The 10,204-nt window shown below is 41.9% G+C and overlaps 1 protein-coding gene across 2 annotated transcripts in view; it reads right to left on the bottom strand.

Moving 5' to 3' along the window:
• Window positions 1-1,108: 1,108 nt before the first annotated feature.
• The window catches only part of LOC122565385 (guanine nucleotide-binding protein subunit alpha-11-like), an 81,111-nt gene continuing 72,015 nt past the window's right edge, over window positions 1,109-10,204 (bottom strand). For both annotated transcript variants that reach the window (XM_043721313.1, XM_043721314.1), the window contains exons 6-7: window positions 7,105-7,258; window positions 1,109-1,947 (exon numbers count right to left, since the gene is read on the bottom strand). In XM_043721313.1, coding sequence (XP_043577248.1) covers window positions 1,760-1,947; window positions 7,105-7,258 — 342 coding nt within the window. In that variant the 3' untranslated portion in view covers window positions 1,109-1,759. The remainder of the gene's footprint in view (window positions 1,948-7,104; window positions 7,259-10,204) is intronic.

Below are 10,204 nucleotides of genomic sequence, written 5' to 3'. Positions count from 1 at the left end.
TTAGGTAAAGTTGGGGGAGGGAAAGAAGCATCAGGAGCACAAAATACTGGCACAAAATTGCCACTTGGGCCAAAATGTCTCTTTCTGCCTTGCACAGCATTGTGTGTGACACCTGTAGCCCAGGTCCATGTGATCCCACATGCTTCTGGAATGTCAACTGACAATGGCGGCAATTGAAGTAGAGAAAAGGAGGCCAGCTGAACTGTCTCATGAGCTGTCCTCATTTTCATTCACTGGTCCAGAATCCAGAGTTGACATGCTGCCAAACATTGGCTGTACAGCACTTCAGAATCTTCAATTTGTATGAACTACAACTGAGTTGGCCACCACTTTAGCTCTTCACAAAGGGAGTTGTCGACATTTGACAGTTTATCTGCCAAGGTTGCCAAACTTCCAGATTTCTCCTGGAGTCTCCAAGAATTAAGGACTAATCTCCAGGTCACTGCTGCAAAGCAATATGAGAGGAAGACCGGGGATCAATGGAAAAATTTTTTTTTTCATTTTCTTTCAAAACTTAGTTCTAAAAGTATTGGAGATGGGGAGAAAAGGCTGTTTGACCAACATTGAGGTATCTCCCAGGTAAAAGACTTTGTGTTGTACAATTTCTGTTAGATGCATCAAAGTGGGGCACTGTGAGAATGGCCACATTAGGTAGTCAATGGTGGGAGTGTGGAGGGTTGCCATCATATTATGGACACTGTAGATCCATAAAACTGTGTACCAGAGCAGAAAGTAGAGCTTAGGCACAGCTATTCACCAAATTGGAGTTGCACGGTGTAGTATCAATGCAATATTGGGTACTGACAACTTTCTAAAGACCTTGGCTATTTACCCTATTCATATCCCTTATAGAAGTTCATAAAATCATGAGGGGCATGGATAGGCTGAATAGCCAAGGTTTTTCCCCAGGGTAGGGAAGTCCAAAACTAAAGGGTATAGGTTTAAGGTGAGAGGGGAAAGATTTAAAAGGGACCTCAGGGGCAACTTTTTCATGCAGAGGGTGGTGTGTGTATGGAATGAGCTGCCAGAGGAAGTGGTGGAGGCCGGTACAATTACAACATTTAAAAGGTATCTAGATGGTACATGAATAGGAAGGGATATGAGCCAAATGCTGACAAATGGGACTCTATTAATTTAAGATACCTTGTCAGTTGGACTGAAGGATCTGTTTCCATGATGTATAGCTCTGTGGCTCTACGAAGCTACATTGACATGGAGACACTATACAAAAATTGCACATTGTCTGCCTACAAACTGTGAGTGACATTCTTTTCTCCTGGCCTTCTCACATACTGGGATATAGCCCTTTACTGCTGATTCTGCAATCAGTCAGTCACTGTTCAAACTCTCATTTCTGAATGCGAAAAGCAGTGGAACAACCCAGCCTTTAAAAACATATTTCAGAACATTGTGATGATCAAACAATTGCCTTAGCAAATGCAGAATGCAACATAATAATCTCTTTATCAGTTCGCCATCGCACCTTGGTTGACCTTCTGTCGGGCTTTTGTTGCTCTCTGGGGTGCACATTAATATATTCAAGAAAATATTTCCAGAAATGTTTTGTTTTGGTATTAGGTACTTTTCAAACTGGTGCTCCAACAGGGTAAAGAGCCGCATACCATTGCTGGGAGCATCAGTCTGTATTTGTTTGAGGAATTTTGCTAATGTTCTCAGCTGTGCTGCATGGGAGTGGGGGTAAAAATTCCCATTTTTGCCTCTTTAAGGGCAATGGTCACTGGAATCTCCTCATGTCGGACTACAATAAGTCCAGTTCTTCCAGGCTCCGCAATAAGACTGTGTCCCTGACGTCCATAAAGACCTTACGGATATTCTCCGTGTCTGTGGCACAGGTGAAGTGCCAGTAGATTTTTCGCTTCTCTTCGTTTTGCTTCAGGTACATTTTTAAAATAAAGTTCATGGCGGCGGAAGCATTTCTTCTGGCACCTGAAGACAAAGAAAGGTCACATTTATGTCAAACCAGAGTTCAGGTCAACTCAAGCATGGAAGAAGGTAAGAGTCATTCAATGCTAGTTCCTGAAGGAGGGTCACTGGACTTGAAACATCAACTCTGAATTATTTGAATATCAGGGCCCAGTTATTTCACTTTGAAGGGAATTCACTTCCAGTGGAGCAGGCCACTTGGCCCATCCTGTCCATGCTGGTTTTTTCTAAGATCTAACTAGCGCCACTTCCCTGCTCTTTCCCGAATTGCCCTTCTGATTTCCTCCCTCAATTATTTATCGAACTCCCTTTTGAAAGTTACTCTGCAACCAAAACAACTCGTGGCACAAAATTACTTCTTCTCATCTCCCCTCTGGTTAGCATCCTTAAGCCTGAGCCTTCCAAATACTGAATTCCCTGTCCATAGAAACAAATTCATCTATTAAATCATAGAATTATAGAGCTATACAGCATGGAAACAGACCTTTTGGTCAAACTCATCCATGCTAACTAGATATCCTAAATAAATCTCATCCCATTTGCTAGTATTTGGCCCATATCCCTCTAAACCGTTCCTATTCATATACCCATCCAGGTGCCTTTTAAATGTTGTAATTGTACCAGCCTCCATCACTTCCTCTGGCAGCTCATTCCACACACGCATTACCCTCTGCATCAAAATGTTGTCCCTTAGGTCCCTTTTAAATCTTTCCTTTTGCACCTTAAAGCTATGCCCTCTAGTTTTGGACTCCACTACCTTGGGGAAAAAACCTTGGCTGTTCACTCTATCTATACCCCGCATGATTGAGCGTCTAATGATAACCACAAATTTAATGGGGGAAAACACATCTGGTTCACAAGTACCCATTAAGTAAGGAAATCTGCCACCCTTACCTGATCTGGCCTACATGTGACTCAAGACCCACAGCGATGTGGTTGACTCTTAACTGCCCTCTATGCAATTAGGGATGTGCAATAAATACTGGTCTGGCCAGGAATGTCCCCATCCTGTGAATGAATTATAAAAAAAAACTACTGTTTGTGGAAGAGAGTTCCAAACACCTATCACTCTGTGTGGAAGTACTTCCAAACGTTTCTCCTGATTGGTCTGTCCCTAATTCTGAGACTATGCTCCCGAGTTGTTGAATCCCCAACCAGTGGAAATAGCTTATCTTTATCCACCCTGTTTTTTTTCCCCCCTATTATCATCTTGAAGATGTTGATCCCTTAACTTTCTACATTCTAGAGATTCAAGCCTAATTATATACATAACATTTTTTGCTGTATTTTCACTGTAACAAAATACACGTGACAATAAATAAATCAAATCAAATTTGTATAAATTCCCCTCAGGTATGCATAAGTGAAGTCTGGTTGTTCAAGCTGGCAAAGAAATGACGTACTGGTATCCAGAATCAGGGATCACAATCTGAGCATATGGGATAGGATTGAGATAAGGCAAAGTTTTTTCACTCAGAGAAGTGAATCTGTGAATTCTCTACCAGAGGAAGTATTTGAGACCAAATCATTGCATGACCAGGTAAGGACAGCAGATTTCCCTCCCCCAAGGACACTAGTGAGGCAGTTGGGTTTTCATAACAATGACTTTTTGATTAGCGTTCAACTTCTGATTCCAGAGTTTAATTGAATTCAAATTCTGCCACGATGGGAATCGAAGCCAGGTCCCCAGAACAATACCTGGCTCTCTGGATTACTACTTCAGCAATACCACTACACTCTTGTCCCCATAGTCAATAGATGTGAAACTGGAAAAGCACAGCAGGTCAGTCTATATCCAAAGGGCTGGAAAGTCAATGTTTTGGGCCGAAACCCTTTGTCAGGACATGTGTCTCCATCTTTAGAGGATCCTAAGTGACAACTTCTGAATGGTTACACGGTTGCAGAAACAACCTATTCTGCAAAGAAATAGCAATGCTGTCCTCCTATGAATGTTGTTGCTGATTCAAGAACAACATACAGTATCTCTAATATTGTAAACTTTTCCAAGGCACTTCACAGGAATATAATGAAACATGTTACACCGAATCACACATAGAGGCAATAGGAGAGATAACCAGAAACCTGGAGAAAAAGGTAGGCTTTAAGAAACGCCTTAAAAGGAGGGGAAAATGAGAGAAAAGCATGGAGTTTTAGGAAGTGAACTCCACTGCTTAAGGCTCAGGGTACCACACTGCCAATTGTGCAGCAATAAAAATTAAGAAAGCATACGGGCGGCACGGTGGCTCACTGGTTAGCACTGCTGCCTCACAGCACCAGGGACCCAGGTTCGATTCCAGCCTTGGGCGACTGTGTGGAGTTTGCAAATTCTCCCCGTATCTGTGTGGGTTTCCTCCGGGTGCTCCGGTTTCCTCCCAGTCCAAAGATGTGCAGGTTAGGTGAATTGGCCGTGCTAAATTGCCTGTAGAGTTGGGTGCATTAGTCAGGGGTGAATGTAGGGGAATGGGTCTGGGTGGGTTTCTCTTCGGAGGGTTGGTGTGGACTTGTTGGGCCGAAGGGCCTGTTTCCACACTGTAGGGAATCTAATCTAATCATAAGAGCCCAAAATTGGAAGAACCCAGATCTTGGAGAGAAAGGGCCATCTGCATCAAATGGAACAACAAGTTACTATCACAACCTTTCAATTTAAAAAAAAAATCATTTGTGGGATGTGGCTGGCTAGGATTTAGTACCTGTCCCTAGTTGCCCTTGAGAAGGTGGTGGTGAGCTGCCTTCTTGAACTGCTACAGGTCATCTGCTGTAGGTTGACTTACGATCCATTGGGGAGGGAACTCCTGAATTTTGACCCAGCGACAGTGAAGGAACAGCCTTATATTTCCAAGTTAGGATGGTGAGTGGCTTGGAGGGGAACTTGCAGGTGGTGGTGTTGCCATGTATCTGCTGCCCTTGTCCTTCTAGATGGAACTGGAGGCTGACACATCAGTCCCTATTGTTCACATATGTCAGCTAGGATGTTTACTTTCATTTTAAAAGAGGAGGTGGCACATTACTCTGCTTCTAACCCTGAGCCAAATCTGTCCTGATACTGCTTGTTGGATGCAGTGTAAAGAGAGCTTTACTCTATCTAAACAGGGGCGGTAAACGATGGAATAAACTAACATCTGCTCCACAATCCCAGAAAACGATTAATTTATGATCCATAAATTCTTGCCTTTGTTGAATGATTCAGACTCTGATTGTTGATGGATTTCTATTTAAATTGTTTTGTTTCTGTTCAATCAGAGGCAGCACGGTGGCTCAGTGGTTAGCACTGCTGCCTCACAACACCAGGGACCCAGGTGCAATTCCACCCTTGAACAATTGTGTAATTTCCAGACAGTCAGTCATTCTCCTTGGGTTTTCTCTAGGTGCTCTTGCTTCCACCCACAGCCCAAGGATGTTCAGGTTAGGTGGATCGGCCATGCTAAATTCTCCATAATGTCCAAGGATGTATAGGCTAGGTAGACTAGCCATGGGAAATGAGGGTTACAGGAATAGGGTGGCCCAAGTGGGATACTCTTCAGAGGGTCAGTGTGAACTTGATGGGGTGAATGGCCTACTTCCACACTGAAGGTATTCTACAATTTTTGATATTGTTAATATGTTAGCCTTATTCCAGGTAGTCCTCACCTCTGCAATGTATAAAGTATGTGTATAATATTATATATTTTATATACACACCTTGGCATCAGATTAAAAGACATTCCTTCTGAAAAGAAAAGGATACCATGGAGTTCCTACAATTTAATTCTGCTCTCAGTGCTGTTAGAGTGAATTTAGACTATAAAGGTTAAATGGAGATTGCTATAGTAAAGGTAAAGAGCAGACATCAATTAATGAGCCTTGTACCAGAAGAACTTTATGTATCCTAGAGGTTAGTGACAGCAGGAACATTTAGGAACCTTGTACAAATAGGAGATAATGTTAACAAAAACATTCCTTGCCTTCCTGAAAGGGGAGATTTGGAGACCTGGATTATTTGTTAAGTCTCTCGTCTTTTAGAATGAACATGTTGATTCAGTTCTTTCATATGTAAATCGCAGAACATTTAAAAGTTACATTCTCAAGTGAATTTTAACAATTGGTGTCATGTCGGCCCAGATAATGCATTTAAGGTATGAGCTCAACATGTTCATTCTAAAAGATGAGAGACTTACCAAACAATCCAGATCTTTCTCAATACATAATTTCAGTTACATCACACTGTAAACTTTTGCTATAAATTCTGTGTCTTACGATCTTATACTCCACAACCATCCGATGAAGGAGCAGCACTCCAAAAGCTAGTGCTTCCAAATAAACCTATTGGACTATAACCTGGTATTGTATGATTTTTAACTTTGCACACCCCAGTCCAACACTGGCATCTCCAAATAGAGACGAGGGTGTGAGATTGATAAGGACTGGGGAAAACAGCAATGGACCTAGAATAGACAGTTTGTTTCTTATGTGTGTCTGAAGCAAGACTGGAATTGGAGTAAGGAGATGCCTGTGGCGAAAGTTTCTCATTCTTTCTGTATCCTTCAGAGTCTTGTGCTGATCTAACTGTGTTGATACTCACCCTGCTCTGCTTGAATAAACCAAATCATAAACCTGTACTCAGTCTCCAGTGATTGATGACTAGAAGTTACCACAAAAGTGCCTTAATTGTATTTCAGTTCTCAGTTAGGAGTATTGTATAAAGGAGGTATAATGGGGACATTTCTGAAATAGCCATCCAAACACTGTAAAGCTGCTTGGGAATTTAAAGGCAGAATTTTCAATGCTGAGCAAATTCCTCAAGACCACAAACCCACTTCAATATAAAAGGCACTGTTGCTCACAATTTTTACTCTGGAGTTGGTAGGGAGGCGATTGAATCACACCTTGCCAGCCCCAGAAGATGCCTAAAAGACTCATCTCAACTCTTTGGGACATTATTCCAGTAGATTAAAAACTATTAGACCTTCTAGAACATTACCTATATTTCCTTCCTACCAACTTATGCCTTTGCCCACTCCCATGTCTCTTCATATGTGCCATGCTCTCTGCATTCAGTAGGACATCTTTCACTTTCATCTCAATGAGCATAAATATCGACTTATTTTAATAAAAGCAAAGCAATTACACAGCGAGGACTTACATAAAGAAAGGAAGAAAAAGCCAAGTTATTTATTTACTTACCATCAAATTCATGAAAATAGTCTCCTAAATGTGATCTAAGAATCTTCTCTTCCAAAATATCCTTTTTATTCAAGAAAAGAATCATTGATGAATTCACAAAGCAGTCAGACTTCAAAATAAAATGGAAAAGAGCAAGACTCTCCTTCATTCGATTCTGCAACAAAGAAAACTCAGATCAAATAGAGAATACTTTCAAATTTCAATTTTGAAATTGCTCCCCTTTCATTTTGTTATCCATAAATATGGAAGGGTTAATAATTATTTGAGTTCAATAAGGACCATGCACTGTGATGATGCCATGAAGGCTTGGTGGGAGAATAAAGGAGGATCTGGTAGGGGTCAGAACTATGGAATGGCACAACAGCGTTTGCAGCATGTCAAGCCTATGTTTATAACCTGGATAGCATGGTGGCTCAGTGGTTAGCACTACTACCTCACAGCGCGAAGGACCCAGGTTCAATTCCAATCGGGTGACTGTGTTGAATTTGCACATTCTCCCTGCGTCTTGTGGGTTTCTGCTGGGTGCTCTTGTTTACCCCCACAATCCAAAGATGTGCAGGTCAGGGGAATTGGCCATGCTAAATTGCCCATGGTGCATTAGTCAGGGGTAAATATAGAGTAGGGAAATGAGTCCGGGTGGATTACACTTCGGAGGATCGGTGTGGACCTGTTGGAACGAAGGACCTGTTCCCATACTGTAGAAACTAAGCTAATACTGGTACACAGGTGCAGAAATGCAATGATCTACATCTTGTTTGTTCTACATGACTCTTCTCGTTAGATCAGAAATTGGCTACTCACATGTACATAGACCACGTGAGCCCCTAAAGAACCCTCGTATTTGGAAGATATAGATGGCATCCAGTACAATATGCTGATCAATGTGGGATCTAAAAGATTTAATTTAGCAGCGCCCAACTCAATGAGGGAAACAGGCTGGTAACACAGAAGAGGGCAAAGGAAATCGAAACTTCAGATTGCTGAGGACAGCAAACTCCAAAGTGATCTTGTGTCAACACCAAAATTGAATGACACAAAGAATTTCAGATTTGATAACAAATGGACTAAAACAGAAGAAATTTTCAGCTCCAAACTAGAGATATAGGCTGCATCATGAGGTGTGGTTCTATGGGAGGGGTGCTGAGTCCAAGTTCAGCCAGTGAGTGAACAAACATTGGAAACTGGCTAAGTCAAAACCTGGTGTAAAGGGGAATCTTTAAATAACACAGGCTTTCAGGCTAGAAGAATGAGAATTTTAAAAATAAGTTTCAGCTCAGTTTGGCTGTTTTGCCATAGTATGTGCAGAACACGATGCCTTCTATATCGAAGTGGGTTTGTGGACATGAGGAATTTCTTCAACATTGATTACTCTGCCTTTAGACTTCCCATAGTGGCAGCACACAAGTACACAGACACAGCTTGGCAGTGGAACAAAGATGGCACTGCCCATATAATCACAGTGCAGGACAGAATCAAACATCTGAGAATCCATTCACTGAAATCAACACCTATGAAATTTAAAACCTCAAAAGATGTCCTCAGGTGTTTAGATTATGCAAAGAAGTATTGCTCTGATTTTATTGAAAGTTTCACAGCCATTTTTACACTCAGGCCAATTACTCCATTTCGGAAGACTCCAGTACAGCTGGGAAAGGCAGGAAAACCTCCAGAAAAGCCACAAAAGGCAGATAAACATATAACCGTGAAAGTCAGGAATCTTCCCGTACAGCTACAAAAGTGTAGAATCCTCCATTAAAAGGTGCAAAGAGCAGAAAAATCCTCCAGAACAGCCATGTTCAAGTAAACCTCAATTACTGCAATACAGAAATCTTTAAAGACATTAAAATATCTTATCGCATTAGAAGAGCATAGCATCAGAAATGGTGCTCCCTGGAAGATTTAATTTCAAAATGGGCCAAACAGAACACAAAATTGGACAGCGCAGACAAAACAGGAGATGTAGAATAGCTTCTAAACTGAATACTAAGTCAGAAGCTGAACAAGTAAATACAATTCTGCGCACAATTGTGATTAGAGCAGATATTATAGTGTCTAAAAGCTGTTCCTTTTCTCAAGGATACGAAGTCCTTGGTTTTTTCCCAAGAGGGGTCATAAACAGGCCAGGCTCTGAAACCGTTTGATACAGAGGTGTAAACAGACAAGTCTTTATGCCAAAGCTTTTATGTTTTTAGAAGTAACCTGTATAAGTCAAGGGGGCGTGGTCAGCTCTCCAGCTGGTTATTTCAGTCCAGAACTAGTTAGGGAGTTCTCCTGTGGGCTGTGTGGAAACAGGCTGCTAGACTCTCTTACCTCCTGCCCTTCTAACTTTGACTTGTAAGCCTCTATTTCATTTTTACTATGTTTTAGGGGTTTGCTTATTGGGACTGTTGTGTATATTCACAACAGCATAATTAAGTCTAGTTTGGACAGACTGAGTTCTGTAGGGATTCTTTATTCTGTTCTTTCTGTTTCATTGCGTAATTTTGTGAACAGTTTTATCTGTTTTAAAACCTGGCAGTCAACCTATCTAACTTACTCCAGGTAGTTTTCACTGCACACTTACAGAAATAAATTACAAAGTTATGGTCTGGGCTACCTGCTTAAGAATGTTTTGAGTGGTCTGGCCTAGTCCATAACAGACTGGGGGCTCTTTTTGGGATTTTAAACAGCAAGTGGAGATGCTAGTGTCTTTATTCTGGGTGTTGGTTTGGGTGGGTAGACAAAGCTTGGGATACTAATGGCTCTTTCAGTTGTCAAGAGTTTTCTGAAAGTGCATGCGGTGACTTTGGAAGTTTTGCAAAAGGTGAATAAAACCAAGCTGCAGTTACCGGCTCTGCCCCCACTCCCAGCTCCACACCCACACCAGGTCCCAGCTCCCAGCTCTGCAGAGTTTTCACCATCCCTCCAGACCTCCCCCTCACTGAGGAAGAACGATCCGTTCTCAGCACAGGACTCACCTTAATCCCCCTCCGCCCATGCATCAATGAATTTAATACACGCCGTGACGTCGAACACCTCTTCCGCCACCTCCGAGCTTACTTTCACAATCAGGACTTCCGCCCACCTTCCGAGGACCCCTTCGCCCACCTCCAACACACTG

Source organism: Chiloscyllium plagiosum, chromosome 31 (genome assembly GCF_004010195.1).
Source record: "Chiloscyllium plagiosum isolate BGI_BamShark_2017 chromosome 31, ASM401019v2, whole genome shotgun sequence".
Classification (NCBI taxonomy): Eukaryota; Metazoa; Chordata; class Chondrichthyes; order Orectolobiformes; family Hemiscylliidae; genus Chiloscyllium; species Chiloscyllium plagiosum.
This window is presented reverse-complemented; position numbering and strand designations above follow the sequence as displayed.